The 27,427-nt window shown below is 42.4% G+C and overlaps 1 protein-coding gene across 1 annotated transcript in view; it reads left to right on the top strand.

Annotated features, from left to right (window-relative positions):
* Positions 1-15,586, top strand: part of LOC128652935 (carbonyl reductase [NADPH] 1-like) — a 48,009-nt gene extending 32,423 nt beyond the window's left edge. The window contains exons 2-3 of the mRNA XM_053705947.1: positions 7,697-7,804; positions 15,127-15,586. Coding sequence (XP_053561922.1) covers positions 7,697-7,804; positions 15,127-15,563 — 545 coding nt within the window. The 3' untranslated portion in view covers positions 15,564-15,586. The remainder of the gene's footprint in view (positions 1-7,696; positions 7,805-15,126) is intronic.
* The last annotated feature ends 11,841 nt before the right edge of the window (positions 15,587-27,427 follow it).

Below are 27,427 nucleotides of genomic sequence, written 5' to 3'. Positions count from 1 at the left end.
GTAATTTCCTGGATTTTCTGATAGTCATTAGTAAATTTGACCCTTTGCTTAAAAGTCACCTTGATGAAGTAATAAAGAAAAGAAAAGCACAACATGCAAAAGGCAGTAAAGGACGTGGTAGTTTTGTTACACTGATTTCAAAAACAACTGTTAACAATATTATTGACGTGATTTCATCCCTTTTGAATAAAGGTATTGCTCAGGAAGTCAGAGAGGCTGGAATGTTTTCAATACAGCTAGACACCACACAATATATAAATGTTTTCAATCAGTGTTCAATTATTATTAGATATGTTACTGATATGGTACATAAACGTCTTGTTGCTGTTATAAATTGTTCTAAAACCACTGGAAAGGCTTTGTGTGACCTTGTCTGTGATGTTCTGGAAGTCATGGAGATCGATGTTACAAATTGTGTAGGTAATTCAACTGATGGTGCCTCCAACATGCAAGGACAATATAATGGATTCACCACATGGCTAAGTACTAAGGCACCTGGCCAAATCCATGTGTGGTGTTATGCACATGTACTAAATTTAGTAATGATGGATGTGACCAAAATGTCTGTAGACGCAGTATCATTGTTTGGATTGCTAAATTCATGTGCTGTGTTTATTCGAGACTCATACCTTCGAATGAATGTGTGGCGAGAAAAATGCAATGAAGAGAGAAGGAGATCCATTTCTGTAATTGGAGAAACAAGATGGTGGTCCAAAGAATCAGCACTTACTAAAGTGTTTGGTTCTTATAATGACCCAAGTCGAGCCATGTATGTTGATCTGATCTAAACAATGGAAGAGATATCATCATCAAATGATTTCAATGCAGAAACAAGATTTAAGGCTGACATATATTTACAATCCCTAAAAAAGTTCAATACAATACTAACAGCTCAGACATATCTATTAATATTCAGTAAAACAACTCCCTTGTCTCTCTACCTGCAAACTCAAGGTTTGGATGTGCTACAAGCATATCAATGGTAAATGAAACCACAGACAGTTTAAAAAAGATATTGTCAGGATTTTCTTGGAGTAAGGGAGGCAGCAAACAAGTTTGTAATTTTGGCAAATGACAAGTTGGAGAAATCGGACTGTGAAGTTATCATTGAGTCAGATTTCCCAAAGTGCCGCTGAGTACCCAAAAAAAAGGATACCTGGTGAGCTTGCAGCAGATGAACCTATCCAGTTGGCATGTGATAAATTCAGAGTAGAAGTTTACAATGTTGCATTAGACAAAATCGTCACTAATCTGCAGAACCGTTTTACAACACATGGTCAGCTGTTTGCTGATTTAGCTTGTTTGGATCCCAGAAATTTTCAGGACATACTCCAGCACCTTCCTTCTAATGCTCTCGAACGGCTGAGCAGCTTAGTTGTTAAATTTGATTCAGCTGCATCCAAAGAACTGCAAAGGGAGTTGCTTGATTTTGCATCAAAATGGAACAGACTAAAAATGTCTCTAGATGAAGAGTACATTGATGCCAACGTTGAAGACCAGGATGTTGATGAAGACGTCCTTTATCATCTGACCTCTGAAGCTGAAGAAAAACAGCATTCTAATGTAGGTCAGATTAGGGCAAAGTGCAGGACTTGCAAAAATTGTATTGCATGCTGCTATAATGTATTGCTGCGTTACAACTTGTACAGTTTAGCTTACAGTTCACTTTTCAATGCATACAAGCTGACACTGACACTTTCCTCTTCCCAAGTGGCATGTGAAAGGTCTTTTTCCAAACTTAAGTATGTCCTGAACAGACTTAGAAATTCCCTTTCACAGCAACATTTAGAAGCCTTTATGCTGATGTCATCAGAAAAAGGTGCTTTGATGTCACTAAGTAATGAGACAATTATTAATGTTTTGACTTCCAAAAGTTGTTTGCTGCAAGGTTTGTTACTGGATTAAAGCAGGACAGTAAAATCAAACTTTCCCGAACATGTGAATTGTTGTTTTTCTATAGTTACAGGTTGTTAAACCTTTACATAAATATTGTTAACAGTTTAATATTGTTTTTTACCTTGTATTTTGTATTTTTAAATTTCTGCACTTTGTTGTTATCTACTATGCATCCAGATTGGGGTTTGTAAAGTTAAATTGTAATACTTTTTAAAGAAAGAAAGAAAGAGTTTGTGTTGTTACACATTAAGATTTTTAATATTACTTGAATGTTGTTTAATATTTATTTTCCCTATGTAGATTTGTGATGTCACACAAGGTTAATTAAGGTAGGAAAAATCTGATTGGCTGATGGAATCAGCCAATCAGATTGAGCTCGCATTCTATTGGCTGATCGGAACAGCCAATAGAATGCGAGCTCAATCTGATTGGCTGATTCCATCAGCCAATAAGATTTTTCCTACCTTAATTCCGATTGGCTGATAGAATCCTATCAGCCAATCGGAATTGAGGGGACGCCATCTTGGGTGACGTCCCTTAAAGGAGCCTTCATTCGTCGTAGTCCGTCGGTGAAGAAGGAGGTTCCGCATCGGTGGAAGGAAGATTCAAGACCCGGCTTGGAAGATGACATCGCCCGGATAGAAGACATCTTCAGCGCCTCTTGGAAGATGACATCGGCCGGATCAAAGACTTCTTCAGCGCCGCCTGGATGATGACTTCATCGGATGGAAGATTTCTTCAGCGCCGCTTGGAGGATTAACTTCTTCCACTCCGGATGTCCACTTCGGTTCCATCGCTGCTCGGCTGAGTGAAGACAAGGTAGGATGATCTTCAGGGGATTAGTATTAGGTTTATTTAAGGGGGGTTTGGGTTAGATTAGGGGTATGTGGGTGGTGGGTTTTAATGTTGGGGGGGGTTGTATTTTTCTTTTACAGGCAAAAGAGCTGAACTTTGGGGCATGCCCCCACAAATGGCCCTTTTAAGGGCTGGTAAGGTAAAAGAGCTTTGAACTTTATTTAATTTAGAATAGGGTAGGGCATTTTTTTATTTTGGGGGGTTTGTTATTTTATTAGGGGGCTTAGATTAGATGTAAGTAGCTTAAAATTGTTGTAATATTTTTAAAATGTTTGTAACTTATTTTTTTATTTTTTGTAACTTAGCTTTTTTTATTTTTTGTACTTTAGTTAGTTTCTGTAATTGTATTTAATTGTAGTTATTTGTAGGTAGTTTATTTAATTAATTTAATGATAGTGTAGTATTAGGTTTAATTGTAACTTAGGTTAGGATTTATTTTACAGTTAATTTTGTATTTCTTTTAGCTAGGTAGTTATTAAATAGTTAATAACTATTTAATAACTATTCTAACTAGCTAAAATAAATACAAAGTTACCTGTAAAGTAAATATAAATCCTAAGATAGCTACAATATAATTATTATGTATATTGTAGCTATCTTAGGGTTTATTTTACAGGTAAGTATTTAGTTTTAAATAGGAATAATTTATTAAAGTATAGTGTAGTGTTAGGTGTAATTGTAACTTAGGTTAGGATTTATTTTACAGGTAAATTTCAGTTTATTTTAGCTAGGTAAGCTATTAAATAGTTAATAACTATTTAATAGCTATTGTTCATAGTTAAAATAAATTGAAAGTTGCCTGTAAAATAAAAATAAATCCTAAAATAGCTAGAATATAATTATTAATTACATTGTAGCTATATTAGGGTTTATTTTAAAGGTAAGTATTTAGTTTTAAATAGGATTAATTTAGTTAATAATAAAAATATTATTTAGATTTATTTAATTAATATTTAAGTTAGGGGGGCGTTAGGGTTAGTGTTAGACTTAGGTTTAGGAGTTAATAATTTTATTACAGTGGCGGCGGCGTAGTGGGGGGCAGGATAGGGGTTAATAAATTTATTATAGGTGGCGACAGTGTAGGGGGGGCAGATTAGGGGTTAATAAATTTATTATAGGTGGCGACGGGTTCAGGGAGCGGCGGTTTAGGGGTTAATATGTATAGAGTAGCTTGCGGTGGGCTCCGGGAGCGGCAGTTTAGGGGTTAATATGTATAGAGTAGCTTGCGGTGGGCTCCGGGAGCGGCGGTTTAGGGGTTAACATATTTATTATAGTGTCGGTGGGCTCCGGGAGCGGCGGTTTAGGGGGTAATAATTTTATTTAGTTGCGGCGGTGTAGGGGGGACAGATTAGTGGTGTTTAGACTCGGGGTACATGTTAGGGTGTTAGGTGCAGACAGCTCCCATAGGAATAAATGGGATGTCTGTCAGCAGCGAACTTGTACTTTCGCTATGGTCAGACTCCCATTGATTCCTATGGGATCCGCCGCCTCCAGGGGTGGCGGTTTGAAAACCAGGTACGCTGGGCCGTAAAAGTGCCGAGCGTACCTGCTAGTCATTTGATAACTAGCAAAAGTAGTGAGATTGTGTGCGGAACATCTGGAGTGACGTAAGAATCGATCTGTGTCGGACTGAGTCCGGCGGATCGAAGCTTACGTCACAAAATTCTACTTTTGCTGGTCTCGAGCCTTTGATAACTAAGGCGAATCAGCCTCGCCACAAATACGCTGCGGAACTCCAGCGTATTTGAGGTTGACGGCTTGATAACTACCCCCCTATGTGTTCAATATCTCTGAAGTGCTGTTCCTGGCAAGAAACATGTAAGCTGTTTATTGCTCAATGTTGCTGCTGTGCGGTACCTCCTTTTTTTTTTTAAATTAATTTTTTATAACATATGTTCTAATAAAGTATTGACATTTCACCTTAATATCCCTATGCTAAGATGTATAATTTTGTTGCCCCTATTTCACAAATATTGCACTGTTACAAGATCTATCCATTATAAACCTAGCATATTCTTCACAAGTTTACATACATTATACAAAAAAGAAAAATTAGGAGGAATATCCCAATTACCCACTGTGAAAAATCAGACATGTGCATTCTATGGGTGCGCCGCGGCAAAATTTAGGGCTGGTCTAAAAATTTTCCAGGGATGCTTTTCATTCCCAGTCCGGCCCTGAGAGAGACACAGGGAGGAGAGGGAGGGAGAGACACAGGGAGGAGAGGGAGGGAGAGAGAGACACAGGGAGGAGAGGGAGGGAGAGAGAGACACAGGGAGGAGAGGGAGGGAGAGAGAGACACAGGGAGGGTAGGGAGGGAGAGAGAGACACAGGGAGGATAGGGAGGGAGAGACACAGGGAGAGAGAGAGACACAGGGAGGGTACGGAGGGAGAGAGAGACACAGGGAGGGTAGGTAGAGAGAGACACAAGGAGAGAGAGAGACACAGGGAGGGGAGGGAGGCAAAGAGAGACACAGGGAGGGGGGGAGAGAGGGAGACACAGGGAGGGGGGGAGAGAGGGAGACACAGGGAGGGGGGGGGGGAGAGAGAGACAGGGAGGTGGGAGAGACACAGGGAGGGGGGAGAGAGAGAGACACAGGGAGGGGGGGAGAGAGAGAGAGACACAGGGAGGGGGGAGAGAGAGAGAGACATAGGGAGAGGGGAGAGAGACACAGGGGGGCCGGAGTTACCTAAGTACAGCTAATTTCTCTAAAAAGTGCCAACTTAAAAGCTGGTCAACAAAGAAATGGTTATGAGTACTTGTACAAACCACCTCTACCACCTGACATCAGCCACACTGGATACAGTAGTTATCATTTTTGCTGATACAAGATCTCCCATAAAGAATGAATGCAAATTTAATCAATTTAAAGTGACAGATTAAAGGGATGCAAATGATCATATACTGTATATTATCTACATGCTCCCTGAAGTATTCTATTTGAGGAAAGTGATGGGGCAGGATGCCTTTAGCATTTTCAAAAACAATATGTCAGACTTCATAGAAGTAAATTGCTCTCTACATAATCCCTGCTGCCTATAAATATAGGTGCGGTGGGCGAGTAAGAGGACCCTATACCCTGAGGAATGAAGCCACTGTGCCACAAGCAATCACTTACTTACCCATCACCAGCAAGCAGATAGAGCCAGCACACTATAAGGAACGTAAGCATCATGCCTCCTTGTGCAACTGGCTGCAACATGGACCACTCAGGATAAGAGGGGAGCCACTGAGCCAAGCACCGTCCGCAGCACATTCACTGCAGTCAGAAGCAGCAGGTGGGATTACACATGCTGCCGCGCGTTACTGTTCTCTCTCTGCCAGCACAGTCTTGTGCACTGCAGCGCAGCTCCGCCTTGCTGCATGGCCGGCCAGCTCCTGCCCTCACTACAAATGGGCGCGTGTAATTTTTGGCAGTACCCGAGGGGAGCCACTGAGCCAAGCACCGCTGCACATTTACTGCAGTCAGCAGCAGCAGCAGGTGGGATTACACACGATGCAGCACCTTACTGTTCTCTCTCTGCCAGCACAGTCTTGTGCGCTGCAGCGCAGCTCCGACTTGCTGCATGGCCGGCCAGCTCCTGCCCTCACTACAAATGGGCGCATGTAATTTTTGGCAGTACCCAAGGGGAGCCGCTGAGCCAAGCACCGCTGCACATTTACTGCAGTCAACAGCAGCAGCAGGTGGGATTACACACAATGCCGCACGTTAATGTTAACACACGCTGCTGCCCAGCTCCTGCCCTCACTACAAATGGTAGGGTGGAGGAGGAGCTTATACCGGCACTGACTGCTGGCACCTTAGAGGGAAAGTAAATGGTGCTGCTGGGCCCTCCTTAATCTCCGATCTCCAGGGTCCGGTGGCCGCAAATGGTTTATGCGACCTTTGGGACCCTGGAAGTTCCGTCACTTTTAAAATGTAAAAAAAACAACAACAAAAAACACTGCTCTCCAATTAGGCGGTTGCCCTGGGGGGCACAGCATTCTATTTGGGTGGGCATTGCAGGTGGTCACGGAAAAAAAGTGAGCAATACACCTGTACCTGCAAGACTCGTAATACCAGCAGGCGTTAAAAAGCAGCGTTGGGACTTCTCAACGCTGCTTTTTAAGGCTAATGCAAGACTCGTAATCTAGGCAATTGTTTTTATTTTATACCATAACACATCCAATTAATGCTACAGGCAGTAATACATTTAACAAAAATAAGTGCATAGAAGTTATCAACAGCTGGATAGAAAAATGAAGTTGTTGAACTGAGAGAATGCAGAGAGTGCTGACAGTCACTGAAGGTCATAGCAGACCCGGAGGGTTTTTTGTTTGTTTTGTTTTTTAATAATCATCTCTCCCTTAATTATCTTTCTCTACTCCCTCCTATCTTCAATCTCTTTTTCCCCTCTCCCTTCTCTCTCAGGCCATATATTCTCTTTACACACTTTATTTCCCCTCTCTCATATCTCTTCACTCTTTCTTTTTCTACACTCTCTCTTAACTCTACCTTCTTCTTCACTTTCCCTTTTCCTCTCTAATCTCTTTCTCTCTGCCCCCGTTTACCCTCCCCAGAAGTAACAGTCTAAGCAAGAATGGGGTCCCAACAACCCTAGAGGAATAACTTATCCTTGCACTTTCATGGATTTATAATATCCCTTTAGATAATATGTTTAGCACATAGCCCAAAATGTGTGTTTGTCAATGCTACAATAGGAGTGTGCATTTTGCAAAAACCATATGCTACTTTTGCTACTCACAACACCAGACTTCAGAATGTTGATTCAACATTTACTCACTAATTTTCACTCGCCACCGTTAAATTTCCACTTTTCAATGGCTAGTGGGTGAGTGGAAATTCTTAGCCCTGTAAAATATATATATATTCCAAAAACGCTAGAATCCAGAAGTATACCGCTGTATCAGGCTGTACTAATATGTGTATTTTTATATTGTCAGTTGCCGACACTACCCCGTTTGTTATTCAAGCTGAAGTCACCTTGAAAACCAACTTCTTTGCTACTAGAGATGTCTGTAATGAACTCTTACCCCTTATAAAGCCAGGAGGTAAGTTTAATATTCCTCCCATGACAGATGCAGATTGCAGTATGATGTTGTACAATGTTACTGCACACGTTTCTCCTAGATCTTTCTTTGCTTTTTTGAAATGAAACTAAATTGCTAAAAACAAAACAACTGATTAAAGGGAAGCAAAAGCGCAAAAAGAAAATGTTACAGCATTTTTTTTTATTGCACTGATGTTTGCATATAACTATGTTTCTCTTGTTAAGTGTGTTCAGTCCACGGGTCATCCATTACTTATGGGATATATTCTCCTTCCCAACAGGAAGTTGCAAGAGGATCACCCAAGCAGAGCTGCTATATAGCTCCTCCCCTCACATGTCATATCCAGTCATTCTCTTGCAAGTCTCAACAAAGAAGGAGGTCGCGAGAGGAGATAGGAGTTTTTTTACCTAATTATTCTTCAATCAAAAGTTTATTATTTTAAAATGGCACCGGAGTGTGCTGTTTTTTCTCTCAGGCAGTATTTAGAAGAAGAATCTGCCTGCGTTTTCTATGATCTTAGCAGACGTAACTAAGATCCACTGGCTGTTCTCGCACATTCTGAGGAGAGGGGTAACTTCAGAAAAGGGAATAGCATGTGGGGTCCCCCGCAAATGAGGTATGTGCAGTAAAATATTTTCTAGGAATGGAATTGACTAAGAAAACACTGCTGTTACCCATATGATGTAAGTACAGCCTTTAATGCAGTAGTAGCGACTGGTCTCAGGCTGATAAATGTATGCGCAGTTGAGTTATTTTCTAGAGACTAGAATTTGACTGAGAAAATACTGTTAATACTGAAATAAATGTATGAGCCTTAACTGCAGTAGAAGCGACTGGTAGCAGGCTTAATGATAACTTTGCATAACACTGGGAAGTTGTTTTTAAAACGTTTACTGGCATGTTATTCGTTTTGTGAGGTACTTTGGTGATAAATCTTTTTGGGCATGATTTTTTTCCATATGGCTAACGTATATTTCTGCATAGAAACAGGTCTCCCACTGTTGTAATATGAGTGGGAGGGGCCTTTTTTTAGCGCCTTGTTGCGCAGTTAAAATTCTAGCACAGTCTTCCTGCTTCTTCCTCCTTGATCCAGGACGTCTCCAGAGAGCTCAGGGGTCTTCAAAATTCATTTTTTGAGGGAGGTAATCAGTCACAGCAGACCTGTGACAGTGTGTTTGACTGTGATAAAAGTGTTAAATCTTAATTGATTATCCGTTTTTGGGTATTGAGGGGTTAATCATCCGTTTGCTAGTGGGTGCAATCCTCTGCTAAATTCATTGGCTATAACTGATTAGTTCATTGTTATTTCAACTGTGACAGTTTTTTTGTGTTTTTAAAAGCGCTGCAGCGTATTTTCCATTGCTTGTAAAATTATTGAAAGATTTTTTCCAAGCTTGCTAGCCGTCATTGCTAGTCTGTTTAAACATGTCTGATACAGATGAATCTACTTGTTCCTTATGTTTAAAAACCAATGTGGAGCCCAATAGAAATATGTGTACCAATTGTATTGATGTTACTTTAAATAAAAGTCAGTCTTTACTGGTAAAGAAATTATCACCAGACAACGAGGGGGAAGTTATGCCGTCTAACTCTCCTCACATGTCAGTACCTTCGCCTCCCGCTCAGGAGGTGCGTGAGATTGTGGCGCCAAGTACATCAAGGCCCTTACAAATCACTTTGCATGATATGGCTAATGTTATGAAAGAAGTATTATCTAATTTGCCTGAGTTAAGAGGCAAGCGCGATAGCTCTGGGTTAAGGACAGAGCGCGCCGATGACACAAGAGCCATGTCCGATACTGCGTCACAATTTGCAGAACATGAGGACGGAGAGCTTCATTCTGTGGGTGACGGATCTGATCCGGGGAGACCGGATTCAGAAATTTCAAATTTTAAATTTAAGCTTGAGAACCTCCGTGTATTGCTAGGGGAGGTGTTAGCGGCTCTGAATGATTGCGACACGGTTGCAATCCCAGAGAAATTATGTAGGCTGGATAAATACTACGCGGTACCGGTGTGTACTGACGTTTTTCCTATACCTAAAAGGCTTACAGAAATTATTAGCAAGGAGTGGGATAGACCCGGTGTGCCCTTTTCCCCTCCTCCGATATTTAGAAAAATGTTCCCAATAGACGCCACCACACGAGACTTATGGCAGACGGTCCCTAAGGTGGAGGGAGCAGTTTCTACTTTAGCCAAACGTACCACTATTCCGGTGGAGGATAGTTGTGCTTTCTCAGATCCAATGGATAAAAAATTAGAAGGTTACCTTAAGAAAATGTTTGTTCAACAAGGTTTTATATTACAGCCCCTTGCATGCATTGCGCCCGTCACTGCTGCAGCTGCATTTTGGTTTGAGTCTCTGGAAGAGGCTATTCGCACAGCACCATTGGATGAGATTATGAACAAGCTTAAAGCCCTTAAGCTAGCTAATGCATTTGTTTCGGATGCCGTTGTGCATTTAACCAAACTAACGGCTCAGAACTCCGGATTCGCCATCCAGGCGCGCAGAGCGCTATGGCTTAAATCCTGGTCAGCAGATGTAACCTCTAAATCTAAATTGCTTAATATTCCTTTCAAAGGGCAAACCTTATTCGGGCCCGGCTTGAAAGAAATTATTGCTGACATTACTGGAGGTAAGGGTCACACCCTTCCTCAGGACAGGGCCAAATCAAAGGCCAAACAGTCTAATTTTCGTACCTTTCGTAATTTCAAGGCAGGAGCAGCATCAACTTCCTCCGCTCCAAAACAGGAAGGAACTGCTGCTCGTTACAGACAGGGTTGGAAAGGCAACCAGTCCTGGAACAAGGGCAAGCAGGCCAGAAAACCTACTTCTGCCCCTAAGACAGCATGAAGAAAGGGCCCCCTATCCGGAAACGGATCTAGTGGGGGGCAGACTTTCTCTCTTCGCCCAGGCTTGGGCAAGAGATGTCCAGGATCCCTGGGCATTGGAGATCATATCTCAGGGATACCTTCTGGACTTCAAAACTTCTCCTCCACAAGGGAGATTTCATCTGTCAAGGTTATCAACAAACCTAATAAAGAAAGAGGCATTTCTATGATGTGTACACGACCTCTTAGTAATGGAAGTGATCCACCCGGTTCCGCGGACGGAACAAGGGCTAGGTTTTTACTCAAATCTGTTTGTGGTTCCCAAAAAAGAGGGAACCTTCAGGCCAATCTTGGACCTGAAGATCTTAAACAAATTCCTAAGGGTTCTATCGTTCAAAATGGAAACTATTCGAACCATCCTACCCATGATCCAAGAGGGTCAGTATATGACCACAGTGGACTTAAAGGATGCCTACCTTCACATACCGATTCACAAAGATCATTATCGGTACCTAAGGTTTGCCTTTCTAGACAGGCATTACCAGTTTGTAGCTCTTCCCTTCGGGTTAGCTACGGCCCCGAGAATTTTTACAAAGGTTCTGGGCTCGCTTCTGGCGGTACTAAGACCGCAAGGCATAGCGGTGGCTCCGTACCTAGACGACATTCTGATACAAGCGTCAAGTTTTCAAAATGCAAAGTCTCATACAGAGATAGTTCTAGCATTTCTGAGGTCGCATGGGTGGAAAGTGAACATGGAAAAGAGTTCTCTGTTACCACTCACAAGGGTTCCCTTTCTAGGGACTCTTATAGATTCTGTAGAGATGAAGATTTACCTGACGGAGTCCAGGTTATCAAAAATTCTAAATGCTTGCCGTGTCCTTCATTCCATTCCAAGCCCATCAGTAGCTCAGTGCATGGAAGTAATCGGCTTAATGGTCGCGGCAATGGACATAGTGCCATTTGCGCGCCTGCATCTCAGACCGCTGCAACTATGCATGTTAAGTCAGTGGAATGGGGATTACTCAGATCTGTCCCCTTTACTGAATCTGGACCAGGAGGCCAGAGATTCTCTTCTCTGGTGGTTGTCGCGGGTTCATCTGTCCAAAGGAATGACTTTTCGCAGACCAGATTGGACGATTGTAACAACAGATGCCAGCTGGGCGCAGTCTGGAACTCACTGAAGGCTCAGGGATCGTGGACTCAGGAGGAGAAACTCCTCCCAATAAACATTCTGGAATTAAGAGCAATATTCAATGCTCTTCTAGCTTGGCCTCAGTTAGCAACACTGAGGTTCATCAGATTTCAGTCGGACAACATCACGACTGTGGCTTACATCAATCATCAAGGGGGAACCAGGAGTTCCGTAGCGATGTTGGAAGTCTCGAAGATAATTCGCTGGGCAGAGTCTCACTCTTGTCACCTGTCAGCAATCTACATCCCAGGCGTAGAGAACTGGGAGGCGGACTTTCTAAGTCACCAGACCTTTCATCCGGGGGAGTAGGAACTTCACCCGGAGGTATTCGCTCAACTGATTCTTCGTTGGGGCGAACCGGAGCTGGATCTCATGGCATCTCGCCAGAACGCCAAGCTTCCTTGTTACGGATCCAGGTCCAGGGACCCGGGAGCGGTGCTGGTAGATGCACTAGCAGCCCCTTGGGTTTTCAACATGGCTTATGTGTTTCCACCATTTCCGTTGCTACCTCGACTGATTGCCAGGATCAAACAGGAGAGAGCATCGGTGATTCTGATAGCGCCTGCGTGGCCACGCAGGACCTGGTATGCAGACCTAGTGGACATGTCGTCCTGTCCACCATGGTCTCTGCCTCTGAGGCAGGACCTTCTAATTCAGGGTCCTTTCAACCATCCAAGCCAAATTTCTCTGAGGCTGACTGCATGGAGATTGAACGCTTGATTCTATCAAAGCGTGGTTTTTTGGAGTCGGTTATTGATACATTAATACAGGCTCGGAAACCTGTTACCAGAAAAATTTACCATAAGATATGGCGTAAATATTTATATTGGTGTGAATCCAAGAGTTACTCATGGAGTAAGGTTAGGATTCCTAGGATATTGGCTTTTCTACAAGAAGGTTTAGAAAAGGGTTTATCCGCTAGTTCATTAAAAGGACAGATTTCTGCTCTGTCTATTCTTTTACACAAACGTCTGGCGGAGAATCCAGACGTCCAGGCTTTTTGTCAGGCTTTGGCTAGGATTAAGCCTGTGTTTAAAACTGTTGCTCCTCCATGGAGCTTAAACTTGGTTCTTAAAGTTCTTCAGGGTGTTCCGTTTGAACCCCTTCATTCCATTAATATTAAGCTTTTATCTTGGAAAGTTCTGTTTTTGATGGCTATTTCCTCGGCTCGAAGAGTCTCTGAGTTATCTGCCTTACATTGCGATTCTCCTTATCTGATTTTTCATTCAGACAAGGTAGTTCTGCGTACTAAACCTGGGTTTTTACCTAAGGTTGTTTCTAACAGGAATATCAATCAAGAAATTGTTGTTCCATCATTATGTCCTAATCCTTCTTCAAAGAAGGAACGTCTTTTGCATAATCTGGACGTAGTCCGTGCCCTGAAGTTCTACTTACAGGCAACTAAAGATTTTTGGCAAACTTCTTCTCTGTTTGTCGTTTATGCTGGACAGAGGAGAGGTCAAAGGGCTTCAGCCACCTCTCTCTCTTTTTGGCTTCGTAGCATAATACGTTTAGCCTATGAGACTGCTGGACAGCAGCCTCCTGAAAGAATTACAGCTCATTCCACTAGAGCTGTGGCTTCCACCTGGGCCTTTAAGAATGAGGCCTCTGTTGAACAGATTTGCAAGGCTGCAACTTGGTCTTCACTTCATACCTTTTCAAAATTTTACAAATTTGACACTTTTGCTTCTTCGGAGGCTGTTTTTGGGAGAAAGGTTCTACAGGCAGTGGTTCCTTCTGTTTAATGTTCCTGCCTTGTCCCTCCCATCATCCGTGTACTTTAGCTTTGGTATTGGTATCCCATAAGTAATGGATGACTCGTGGACTGAACACACTTAACAAGAGAAAACATAATTTATGCTTACCTGATAAATTTATTTCTCTTGTAGTGTGTTCAGTCCACGGCCCGCCCTGTCTTTTTTTGAGGCAGTTCTAAATTTTAATTAAAACTCCAGTCACCACTGCACCCTATAGTTTTTCCTTTCTCGTCTTGTTTCGGTCGAATGACTGGATATGACATGTGAGGGGAGGAGCTATATAGCAGCTCTGCTTGGGTGATCCTCTTGCAACTTCCTGTTGGGAAGGAGAATATATCCCATAAGTAATGGATGACCCGTGGACTGAACACACTACAAGAGAAATAAATTTATCAGGTAAGCATAAATTATGTTTTTTAACCCCTGCAAAGAGGTTAAACACATAATTAAAGTCAGCTCCAGAGCAGCAATGCACTTCTGGAACTTAACTGAACACATCTGATGAACCAATGACGAGGCAAATGTGTAGCCACCAATCACCAGCTATCTCCCTGTAGTGCATTGCTGTCACTGAGTATATGTACATTTGCTTTTTAACAAAGACTACCAGAAGAACAAAGCTAATTTGATAATTAGAGTGAATTTAAAGTGAAGGTCAATTTGGATGAATTATTGCCCGGTTTTTAATAAACCTATTAAAAACACGGGCACTTTAATTCATCAAAATTGACATTTCACTCCTTTTCTTCAAAAACTTACATTTTAATCCTGAATGCCGCTCCAGCGATTCCCTCGGCCATCGGAAGCCTCTTCTTATGTCAGAAATTACGAATCCGGCTTCCTCAAATCACGGCTTTCTCCCCGGGGGGGGGGGATCATGGCCTGATGCAACGGCGTGATTGGAGGAAGCCGGATTCGTCATTTTGGACCCGCGAAAGGGGTTTGCGATGGACGGAGGAAGTGCTGCACCGGCTGACAGGATTAAAAGGTAAGTTTTTGAAGAAAAGAAGTGAAATGTCAATTTTGATTAATTAAAGTGCCCTTGTTTTTAATAGGATTATTAAAAACCGGGCACTAATTCATCCAAATTGACCTTTACTTTAAACGTTTATACATTGGGGCTTAATAAACCAGGGTGTCAGAGAAACAAAAAAATGGGCCCTGGACTCTCGGAAAGTGCTGAGGCCCATGTTCTTTGAAGCGAGATGCTGTGCTAACAGCTGCACCATACCTTTTGGTATGGTTGGGCTAGAAGTGCACTTTTGCTATTAACATTTTAAAGCATCAACTTGTGAACTGCATTCCTGTTTGTAGTGTGCCACTGCAGCTTGTTGAGAGCTGTCCGCGCATGTAACTGACACTGGAACTTAGTGCTTGCTTAGCAAAGCAGTCCTGGCTTTCAGAGGGAAGGAGACCCAGTGTGTAAAATATTATGTCAAACAAAACAGTTATAATTTAAAGATCTCTACTTTTCATCAACTCACTTTTGACTACAGGTCTCTTAGTATTCCATAAAACTTATTTAACTGTCTGTTCTCACAGGTAGAGTTGTCAACGTATCCAGCATAGCTAGCGTTAATGTCCTGGCAAAATGCAGTCCTGAACTCCAGAAGCTGTTTCGTAGTGACTCCATCACAGAGGACGAACTGGTAAAATTAATGAAAAAGTTTGTTGAAGATACCAAAAATGGAGATCACCAAGAAAAGGGTTGGCCAAACTCAGCTTATGGAGTATCCAAAATTGGGGTGACAGTGCTTTCCAGGATCCAAGCACGGCTTCTCAATAAGAAGAAAAAGGGGGATGGGATTTTACTCAATGCCTGTTGTCCTGGATGGGTAAGGACCGATATGGCTGGTCCCAAGGCTCCCAAGAGTCCAGATGAAGGTGCAGAGACACCGGTTTATTTGGCTTTACTGCCCCCTAATGCCGATTCACCTCATGGGCAGTTTGTAAAGGAAAAGGAAGTTAGAAAATGGTAATAAAATTTACAATAAATGCAGAACACAGTCTATTCACCTCTTTTATGAACAAAAAACCTTAATATATTAGGAAACTAAGTAGTGTATGCAGAGTCGGTGCAAGGATTTTTGTCTACACAGGCGAAGGTGCATTTGGACGCCCCCCCCACCCCGTAGATTGTGGCAGACACTGCATGCCGTGGATTGTGGCAGACACTGCACTAATTGGCTAAAATGAAAGTCAATAGATAATAAATAAAATGTCGTGATCAGGGGGCTGTCAGAAGATGCTTAGATAAAAGTTAATCACAGAACTAAAAAGTATATTAATATAACTGTGGTGGCTGTGCAAAACTAGGGAATGAGTAATAAAGGGATTATCTATATTTTAAAACAACAAAAATTCTGGTGTTGACTGTCCCTTTAATGACTTTCCTGAATCCTGATAATACATTATTTCAGAAGCACTATATTCCATAAAGAAATATAAGGCTTTTCAGAGGAAACTAGCCAATTTCCTTCTAGTCAATGTTTTTGTGCTTATTATGCTTTTTTTCCCTTGAAAATATAAGTAATAATGAAAACATTTTTTGCAGGGGTCTTGCTCCCAAAAAAGAAATGCTTGCTACACTTACGCTAAGACCTTCTGTGGAAATTTCTGTGGTAGACACTAAACAAAATCAGTAGGAAAACCACAATAATGCAAAATATTCAAATTGCTTTCACCCTTTCAATCTAAGACTATAGTCCATAAAGAGAGGAGCACGACTTGCAGTCACATATAGTCTTCTGTTCTGACTGAGGACACATGCGTTTCTGGTTATGGAAAAATTTTTATTTAATTAAAAAAATTTAAAACCTTATCAGTATCCCATTTGTTTCAAATTCCAAATAGCCTGGCCTGACAATAATAATGGCTGCATCCTTTTCACAGGGCTATCCCTTTCATTACCGGTGCCACGTGGTTTATTTTCTATGACACACTCACAGGCACACCATGTAATATGGCCACACAGGCCACCTGAAGAGCAGCCAGCGCCCAGGCCAGCACCTATACATTAAAGGAGGATTTGTGTCTCCTGACTGAGTCCTGTCTGTGTGACTGACACTCACTGACTTACACAAATGAAATTATCTTTTAATGATGTAGATGACTGTGCTGGGATCTGGCTGCTTGCTTCAAGATGGCAATCATGGCATGGCATATTTTATATTTATCAGGAACTGGGCCCCAGGCCCCCACCCCACCATTTTCATTCCATTTCCTCCTACCTACTAGTATTAGTACTAGCAAATTATGCCTGCTCCAGCCGGATCCCTTAGAGCCCCCCCATTCCTAAATGCCTCCGGTCTCCGGTTCGGATCCCTCCTCAGAGACCCCCAAGCCACCAGCCCAGGCCACCACAGTGCCACTGCACCGCCTACCTGCTACTCTTCTTCACTCGTCGTCTGCGAGACTGTGGCGGGCAGTGAACGGGCTCACTCAGACTGTCACTACCTCATTCACGTGGCTGAAGGAGATCTGGATGGTGGGGCCTGCAAACAGACTGCTGTGAGCCGCTCAGATGCAGGGCCGGCGTTTTCTATTAGGCAGTCATAGGCAGCCGCCTTAGGATGCATCAGCAGGGGGGCGCCGACTGCCAGTGCCTACTATGATAAAAAAAAATATTTTAAATTTTGAATGATCATTTTGCGTGGTGTGGTGTGCAGCAATGCAACTAAACTTATTATTTACTTAAATTACATTATCTTACTACTCGTGGAGAGTGTCAGTGTCACAGTAGTGTCGAGACAGACTCAGTCTCAGAGTCATAGTAGTGGAGCGGAGGAGGAGGACAGTGGACTGGAGGCGTTGAGGCAGAGCTCACTTGCCTTGCGCAGACTCTGCTGCGCTGCCTGACCTGCCAGTGGCTATCTACCTAGTGACATCACTCAGACTGAGAGGGAGCGGGAGAAATTGTGCAGGATGAGTCGCAGCCACCTGACGTCTTCATCTGAGCGGCTCACAGCAGTCTGTCTGCAGGCAGCACCATCCAGATCTCCTTCAGCCACGTGAGTGAGGTGGTGACAGTCTGAGTGAGCCCGTTCACTGCCCGCCGCAGTCTCGCAGACGACGAGTGAAGAAGAGTAGCAGGTAGGCGATGCAGTGGCACTGTGGTTGCCTGTGCTGGTGGCTTGGGGGTCTCTGAGGAGGGATCCGAACCGGAGACCAGAGGCATTTAGGAATGGGGGGGCTCTAAGGGATCCGGCTGGAGCGGGCATAATTTGCTAGTACTAATACTAGTAGGTAGGAGGAAATGGAATGAAAATGGTGGGGTGGGGGCCCGGGGCCCAGTTCCTGATAAATATAAAATATGCCATGCCATGATTGCCATCTTGAAGCAAGCAGCCAGATCCCAGCACAGTCACCTACATCATTAAAAGATAATTTCATTTGTGTAAGTCAGTGAGTGTCAGTCACACAGACAGGACTCAGTCAGGAGACACAAATCCTCCTTTAATGTATAGGTGCTGGCCTGGGCGCTGGCTGCTCTTCAGGTGGCCTGTGTGGCCATATTACATGGTGTGCCTGTGAGTGTGTCACAGAAAATAAACCACCTGGCACCGATAATGAAAGGGATAGCCCTGTGAAAAGGATGCAGCCATTATTATTGTCAGGCCAGGCTATTTGGAATTTGAAACAAATGGGATACTGATAAGGTTTTAAAATTTTTTAATTAAATAAAAAAAAATTCCATAACCAGAAACGCATGTGTCCTCAGTCAGAACAGAAGACTATATGTGACTGCAAGTCGTGCTCCTCTCTTTATGGACTATAGTATTAGATTGAAAGGGTGAAAGCAATTTGAATATTTTGCATTATTGTGGTTTTCCTACTGATTTTGTTTAGTGTCTACCACAGAAATTTCCACAGAAGGTCTTAGCGTAAGTGTAGCAAGCATTTCATTTTTGAGAGCAAGACCCCTGCAAAAAATGTTTTCATTATTACTTATATTTTCAAGGGAAAAAAAGCATAATAAGCACAAAAACATTGACTAGAAGGAAATTGGCTAGTTTCCTCTGAAAAGCCTTATATTTCTTTATGGAATATAGTGCTTCTGAAATAATGTATTATCAGGATTCAGGAAAGTCATTAAAGGGACAGTCAACACCAGAATTTTTGTTGTTTTAAAATATAGATAATCCCTTTATTACCCATTCCCCAGTTTTTCACAGCCACCACGGTTATATTAATATACTTTTTAGCTCTGTGATTAACTTGTATCTAAGCATCATCTGACAGCCCCTTGATCACATGACATTTTATTTATTATCTATTGACTTTCATTTTAGCCAATTAGTGCAGTGTCTGCCACAATCCACAGCATGCAGTCTCTGCCACAATCCACGGGATGGGGGGGGGGGCGTCCAAATGCACCTTCACCTGTGTAGACAAAAATCATTGCACCGGCCCTGCTCAGATGGAGACGTCAGGCGGCTGCGACTCATCCTGCACGATTTCTCCTGCTCCATCTCAGTCTGAGTGATGTCACTAGGTAGATAGCCACTGGCAGGTCAGGCAGCGCAGCAGAGTCTGCGCAAGGCAAGTGAGCTCTGCCTCAACTCCTCCAGTCCACTGTCCTCCTCCTCCGCTACACTACTATGACTCTGAGACTGAGTCTGTCTCAACACTACTGTGACACTGACACTCTCCACGAGTAGTAATATAATGTAATTTATGTAAATAAAAGAATAAGTTTAGTTGCGTTGCTGCACACCACACCACGCAAGATGATCATTCAAAAACAGAATTTATGCTTACCTGATAAATTACTTTCTCCAACGGTGTGTCCGGTCCACGGCGTCATCCTTACTTGTGGGATATTCTCTTCCCCAAAAGGAAATGGCAAAGAGTCCCAGCAAAGCTGGTCACATGATCCCTCCTAGGCTCCGCCCACCCCAGTCATTCGACCGATGGACAGGAGGAAATATATATAGGAGAAACCATATGATACCGTGGTGACTGTAGTTAGAGAAAATAATTCATCAGACCTGATTAAAAAACCAGGGCGGGTCGTGGACCGGACACACCGTTGGAGAAAGTAATTTATCAGGTAAGCATAAATTCTGTTTTCTCCAACATTGGTGTGTCCGGTCCACGGCGTCATCCTTACTTGTGGGAACCAATACCAAAGCTTTAGGACACGGATGAAGGGAGGGAGCAAATCAGGTCACCTAAACGGAAGGAACCACAGCTTGCAAAACCTTTCTCCCAAAAATAGCCTCCGAAGAAGCAAAAGTATCAAATTTGTAAAATTTGGCAAAAGTGTGCAGTGAAGACCAAGACGCTGCCTTACATATCTGGTCAACAGAAGCCTCGTTCTTGAAGGCCCATGTGGAAGCCACAGCCCTAGTGGAGTGAGCTGTGATTCTTTCAGGAGGCTGCCGTCCGGCAGTCTCATAAGCCAATCGGATGATGCTTTTAAGCCAAAAGGAAAGAGAGGTAGAAGTCGCCTTTTGACCTCTCCTTTTACCAGAATAAACAACAAACAAGGAAGATGTTTGTCTGAAATCTTTAGTAGCCTCTAAATAGAACTTTAGAGCACGGACAACGTCCAAATTGTGTAACAAACGTTCCTTCTTTGAAACTGGATTCGAACACAAAGAAGGTACAACTATCTCCTGGTTAATATTTTTGTTAGAAACAACTTTAGGAAGAAAACCAGGCTTAGTACGCAAAACTACCTTATCTGCATGGAACACCAGATAAGGAGGAGAACACTGCAGAGCAGATAATTCTGAAACTCTTCTAGCAGAAGAAATTGCAACCAAAAACAAAACTTTCCAAGATAGTAACTTAATATCTATGGAATGTAAGGGTTCAAACGGAACCCCTTGAAGAACTGAAAGAACTAAATTTAGACTCCAGGGAGGAGTCAAAGGTCTGTAAACAGGCTTGATCCTAACCAGAGCCTGAACAAATGCTTGAACATCTGGCACAGCTGCCAGTCTTTTGTGTAGTAAGACAGATAAAGCAGAGATCTGTCCCTTTAGAGAACTTGCAGATAATCCTTTCTCCAAACCTTCTTGAAGAAAGGAGAGAATCTTAGGAATTTTTATCTTATTCCATGGGAATCCTTTGGATTCACACCAACAGATATATTTTTTCCATATTTTATGGTAAATTTGTCTAGTTACAGGTTTTCTGGCCTGAACCAGAGTATCTATCACCGAATCTGAAAACCCACGCTTTGATAGAATCAAGCGTTCAATCTCCAAGCCGTCAGTTGGAGGGAGACCAGATTTGGGTGTTCGAATGGACCCTGAACAAGAAGGTCCTGTATCAAAGGTAGCTTCCATGGTGGAGCCGATGACATATTCACCAGGTCTGCATACCAAGTCCTGCGTGGCCACGCAGGAGCTATCAAGATCACCGAGGCCCTCTCCTGATTGATCCTGGCTACCAGCCTGGGAATGAGAGGAAACGGTGGGAATACGTAAGCTAGGTTGAAAGTCCAAGGAGCTACTAGTGCATCTACTAGAGTCGCCTTGGGATCCCTGGATCTGGACCTGTAGCAAGGAACCTTGAAGTTCTGACGAGACGCCATCAGATCCATGTCTGGAATGCCCCATAATTGAGTTATTTGGGCAAAGATTTTCGGATGGAGTTCCCACTCCCCCGGATGAAATGTCTGACGACTCAGAAAATCTGCTTCCCAATTTTCCACTCCTGGGATGTGGATCGCAGACAAGTGGCAGGAGTGATCCTCCGCCCATTGAATTATTTTGGTCACTTCTTTCATCGCCAGGGAACTCTTTGTTCCCCCTTGATGATTGATATACGCAACAGTCGTCATGTTGTCTGATTGGAACCTTATGAATTTGGCCTTTGCTAGTTGAGGCCAAGCTCTGAGAGCATTGAATATCGCTCTCAGTTCCAGAATGTTTATCGGGAGAAGAGACTCTTCCCGAGACCATAGACCCTGAGCTTTCAGGGATTCCCAGACCGCACCCCAGCCCACTAGACTGGCGTCGGTCGTGACAATGACCCACTCTGGCCTGCAGAAGCTCATTCCCTGGGACAGATGGTCCAGGGTCAGCCACCAACGGAGTGAATCTCTGGTCTTTTGATCTACTTGAATCATTGGAGACAAGTCTGTATAATCCCCATTCCACTGTTTGAGCATGCACAGTTGTAATGGTCTTAGATGAATTCGTGCAAAAGGAACTATGTCCATTGTTGCAACCATCAATCCTATTACTTCCATGCACTGCGCTATGGAAGGACGAGGAACAGAATGAAGCACTTGACAAGAGCTTAGAAGTTTTGATTTTCTGACCTCTGTCAGAAAAATCCTCATTTCTAAGGAATCTATTATTGTTCCCAAGAAGGGAACTCTTGTTGACGGGGACAGAGAACTCTTTTCTTTGTTCACCTTCCATCCGTGAGATGTGAGAAAGGCTAGAACAATGTCCGTATGAGCCTTTGCCTTTGACAGGGACGACGCTTGTATTAGAATGTCGTCCAAGTAAGGTACTACTGCAATGCCCCTTGGTCTTAGAACCGCTAGAAGGGACCCTAGCACCTTTGTGAAAATCCTTGGAGCAGTGGCTAATCCGAATGGAAGAGCCACAAACTGGTAATGTTTGTCCAGAAAAGCGAACCTTAGGAACTGATGATGTTCCTTGTGGATAGGGATATGTAGGTACGCATCCTTTAGATCCACGGTAGTCATAAATTGACTTTCCTGGATGGTGGGTAGAATCGTTCGAATAGTTTCCATTTTGAACGATGGTACCCTGAGAAATTTGTTTAGGATCTTCAAATCCAAAATTGGTCTGAACGTTCCCTCTTTTTTGGGAGCTACGAACAGATTGGAATAAAATCCCATTCCTTGTTCCTTTATTGGAACTGGGTGTATCACTCCCATCTTCAACAGGTCTTCTACACAATGTAAGAATGTCTGTCTCTTTATTTGGTTTGAGGATAAGTGAGACTTGTGGAACCTTCCCCTTGGGGGTAGTTCCTTGAATTCCAGGAGATAACCTTGAGAAACTATTTCTAGCGCCCAAGGATCCTGAACATCTCTTGCCCAAGCCTGAGCAAAGAGAGAGAGTCTGCCCCCCACCAGATCCGGTCCCGGATCGGGGGCTACTCCTTCATGCTGTCTTGTTAGCAGTGGCAGGCTTCTTGGCCTGCTTACCCTTGTTCCAGCCTTGCATTGATTTCCAGGCTGGTTTGGGTTGTGAGGCATTACCCTCTTGCTTAGAGGATGCAGAATTAGAGGCTGGTCCATTTCTGCGAAAGGGACGAAAATTAGGCTTATTTTTAGCCTTAAAAGACCTATTCTGTGGAAGGGCGTGGCCCTTTCCCCCAGTGATGTCTGAAATAATCTCTTTCAAATCAGGTCCAAATAAAGTTTTACCTTTGAAAGGAATGTTAAGTAATTTTGTCTTGGATGACACATCCGCTGACCAAGACTTTAGCCAAAGCGCTCTGCGCGCCACAATAGCAAACCCTGAATTTTTCGCCGCTAATTTTGCTAATTGCAAAGCGGCATTTAAAATAAAAGAGTTAGCCAATTTAAGTGCGTGAACTCTGTCCATAACCTCCTCATATGGAGTTTCTCTACTGAGCGACTTTTCTAGTTCCTCGAACCAGAACCACGCTGCCGTAGTGACAGGAACAATGCATGAAATTGGTTGTAGAAGGTAGCCTTGCTGTACAAAAATCTTTTTAAGCAAACCTTCCAATTTTTTATCCATAGGATCTTTGAAAGCACAACTATCTTCGATAGGAATAGTAGTGCGTTTGTTTAGAGTAGAAACTGCCCCCTCGACCTTGGGGACTGTCTGCCATAAGTCCTTTCTGGGGTCGACCATAGGAAATAATTTCTTAAATATAGGGGGAGGAACAAAAGGTATGCCGGGCTTTTCCCACTCTTTATTTACTATGTCCGCCACCCGCTTGGGTATAGGAAAAGCGTCGGGGGGCACCGGAACCTCTAGGAACCTGTCCATCTTGCATAATTTCTCTGGAATGACCAAATTGTCACAATCATCCAGAGTAGATAACACCTCCTTAAGCAGTGCGCGGAGATGTTCTAATTTAAATTTAAATGTCACAACATCAGGTTCAGCTTGATGAGAAATTTTTTCTAAATATGAAATTTCTCCCTCAGACAAAACCTCCCTCATGGCCCCTTCAGATTGGTGTGAGGGTATGACAGAACAATTATCATCAGCATCCTCTTGCTCTTCAGTGTTTAAAACAGAGCAATCGCGCTTTCTCTGATAAGTAGGCATTTTGGATAAAAGATTTGCTATGGAGTTATCCATTACAGCCGTTAATTGTTGCATGGTAATAAGTATTGGCGCACTAGATGTACTAGGGGCCTCCTGCATGGGAAAAACTGGTGTAGACACAGTAGGAGATGATGTAGTATCATGTTTACTCCCCTCATTTGAGGAATCATCTTGGGCAATATCATTATTTGTGGCAGTACTGTCCTTACTTTGTTTGGACGCTATGGCACAATTATCACATAAATTTAAATGGGGAGACACATTTGCTTTCATACATATAGAACATAGCTTATCTGAAGGTACAGACATGTTAAACAGGCTTAAACTTGTCAACAATGCACAAAAAACGTTTTAAAATAAAACCGTTACTGTCACTTTAAATTTCAAACAGAAAACACTTTATTACTGAATATGTGAAAAAGTATGAAGGAATTGTTCAAAAATCACCAAATTTTCACCACAGTGTCTTAAAGCCTTAAAAGTATTGCACACCAAATTTCAGAGCTTTAACCCTTAAAATAACGGAACCGGAGCCGTTTTTCCATTTAACCCCTATACAGTCCCAGATACAGTCTTTGCTAAGACCCAACCAAGCCCTGAGGGGAATACGATACCAAATGACGCCTTCTAAAAGCTTTTTCAGAGATTCTTAGATCCTCACACATGCATCTGCATGCCCTGCTCTCAAAAAACAACTGCGCATTAATGGCGCGAAAATGAGGCTCAGTCTATGACTAGAAAGGCCCCCTGACTGAAAAAGGTGTCCAATACAGTGCCTGCCGTTTTATAAACGTTCCCCAAGATTATAAATGTCAATTGTTAGCCTAAATTTGTAATAATATGCACAAATAAAGCAATCGATTTAGCCCATAAAAATGTCTACCAGTTTTTTAGCCCATAATAAGCCCTTTATTCTGTTTGTTTATGACTAAGAAAATGGCTTACCGGTCCCCATGAGGGGAAATGACAGCCTTCCAGCATTACACAGTCTTGTTAGAAATATGGCTAGTCATACCTTAAGCAGAAAAGTCTGCTAACTGTTTCCCCCAACTGAAGTTACTTCATCTCAACAGTCCTATGTGGAAACAGCAATCGATTTTAGTTACTGTCTGCTAAAATCATCTTCCTCTTACAAACAGAAATCTTCATCCTTTTCTGTTTCAGAGTAAATAGTGCATACCAGCACTATTTTAAAATAACAAACACTTGATAGAAGAATAAAAACTACATTTAAACACCAAAAAACTCTTAACCATCTCCGTGGAGATGTTGCCTGTGCAACGGCAAAGAGAATGACTGGGGTGGGCGGAGCCTAGGAGGGATCATGTGACCAGCTTTGCTGGGACTCTTTGCCATTTCCTGTTGGGGAAGAGAATATCCCACAAGTAAGGATGACGCCGTGGACCGGACACACCAATGTTGGAGAAATTGAAAATATTTTTTTTGTTTTTAATCATAGTAGGCACTGACAGTCGGCGTCCCCCTGCTGATTCGAGATAAGGCGGCTGCCTATACTGCCTAATACAAAACGCCGGCCCTGATTATGAATATGTGTAAAACCTATATTTCTTTTGCTTCTATTTTGAAATAAATACTTTGTTTACTTAAACATTGTGTGTTTTAAGTTAATGTAATTTAGTTTGCAATCTGCTTAAATTAAATACCAGAGACTATCATCTGTTTTATATTAAATTGTAGGGTTTTTTCTATGAACATATTATAGAAAATTCCATCTCACATTTTCCAGATGATTGTCAGGGTCTGAATAATTGTCTTGGCTTGATGGATTCTCGATTCTTGCACTAAAGTTAAAAAAAAAAAAAAATCATTAAAATTAAAGGGACCGTAAACACTTTGAGATGGTAATATAAAATGATAAATCATATACCTGTATATAAAAAAACAACTCTGCAATATACTTTTATTATTTATTTTGACCCCTTTTCCTGTAATTAAATTCTGAAATTGTGACCTTTCTTTCCAATGGCATGGAGAGTCCACAAATCCATTCAATTACTAGTGGGAATTCAGCTCCTGACCACCAGGAGGAGACAAAGAACACCCCAGCAGAGCTGTTAAATATCACTCCCACTTCCCATAAACCCCCAGTCATTCTTGTACATCAGGAGGATGTGCGAAGATGGTGTCTGAAGATATTTAATCCTTTAATGGGTACTTTTCCCTGCAAGCAAGGATTGGGGCTATGCTGTGTCCATGTAATCCTCTTTAGTAAGAGTAATGGTGGCTATTAGCAGTTGGAAGACGTCGAGATAGTCCTTGCTTACCTTCTAACATTTATGCTACCCCTATATAGAAAACCAGGGTTTGTTACTGTGCTTTTCTTTTTCTACCGATCCCTGTCAGCGGTCAGATGAGGCTCACAGACCTGGAGCTGCTGTGACTGCTCCACAGCAGAAGACCCTGGAGGGTAAATCCTTTCCTTTATGTTTTCATGGGATAGAGATAGGACTGGTGTTATCAGGTACCTAGTGGGACCTGTTCCCCTCAGGCAGGGTATCTATATTTAAATTATATATCTACTAGTGTGGGATATTTGGCGGCTGAGCAGCTTCCTGGACTATCCAGTGAAAATGGGATTGCCGCTTTTTAAGCCTTTAAAGGGATACTAACCCCACATTTTTTCTTTCATGATTCAGATAGAGCATGCAATTTTAAGCAACTTTCTTATTTACTTCTATTATCAATTTTTCTTTGTTCTCATGTTATCTTGATTTGAAAAAGCAGTAATAAAAGGTTAGGAGCCGGACCATTTTTAGTTCAGCACCTCGGTAGCGCTTGCTGATTGGTTTGCTACATTTAGCCACAAATCAGCAATTGCTACCCAGGTGCTGAACAAAAAATGGTCTGGCTCTAAAGCTTACAGTACTGCTTTTTAAATAGCATGAGAACAAATTAAAATTGATAATAGGAGTAAATTAGAAAGGTGTTTAAAATCTCATGCTCTATCTGAATCATGAAGGAAAAAAATTGGGTTTAGTATCCCTTTAAGATGAGTCAGAGGTATTATGAAGGCTAGAGCTACACAGGGGGACACAATTTAAATGGAGTCAGATCATGTATCCCTTTGTTTAGGGCAACTACACAAGGGGACTCAGTACGTGCGATTGTAGGGTAAAAGCCTGCATCTTTTTTTGCGTGCTTGAATGGAGCAGCTTATGGCCTATTAGTTGTCAGGCCGTTATTCGAGTGAGGAATAGAAGAAAATAGAGGGGCGCCTCATGTGTAGGATCAACAGATATAAAAATCAGTAATAACAGTAGTAGAGCCAAATGGGTACTCATACACTTCACAAGCACACCAATGTGCTGGTAGTAGCAGGCTGCAGATTCAAATAGGTGTGGCAGCTCACCTCTCAGGTAGTACTGTGATGCCCAGATCAGATTTCTTAATGCTGTAATCAAATGGCTCCAATAGGTAACACAAAGTCCCAAAAAGGTAGAGAGACTCTTATGTATCAGCAGGGCAGTAGGTAGGTAAAGATATCCACTCAAAGGCGTATTTCCAGTAAAATACAAATATTTATTAAAAACAAAAGTTAAAAAAACACAACAGAACAATTGCTGTGTTAGGTGGATAAA

The sequence above is a fragment of the Bombina bombina genome, chromosome 3 (assembly GCF_027579735.1).
Source record: "Bombina bombina isolate aBomBom1 chromosome 3, aBomBom1.pri, whole genome shotgun sequence".
In the NCBI taxonomy this organism is placed as follows: Eukaryota; Metazoa; Chordata; class Amphibia; order Anura; family Bombinatoridae; genus Bombina; species Bombina bombina.
Note: the sequence above shows the minus strand (reverse complement) of the source record. Positions and strands in the feature narration are given on the sequence as shown.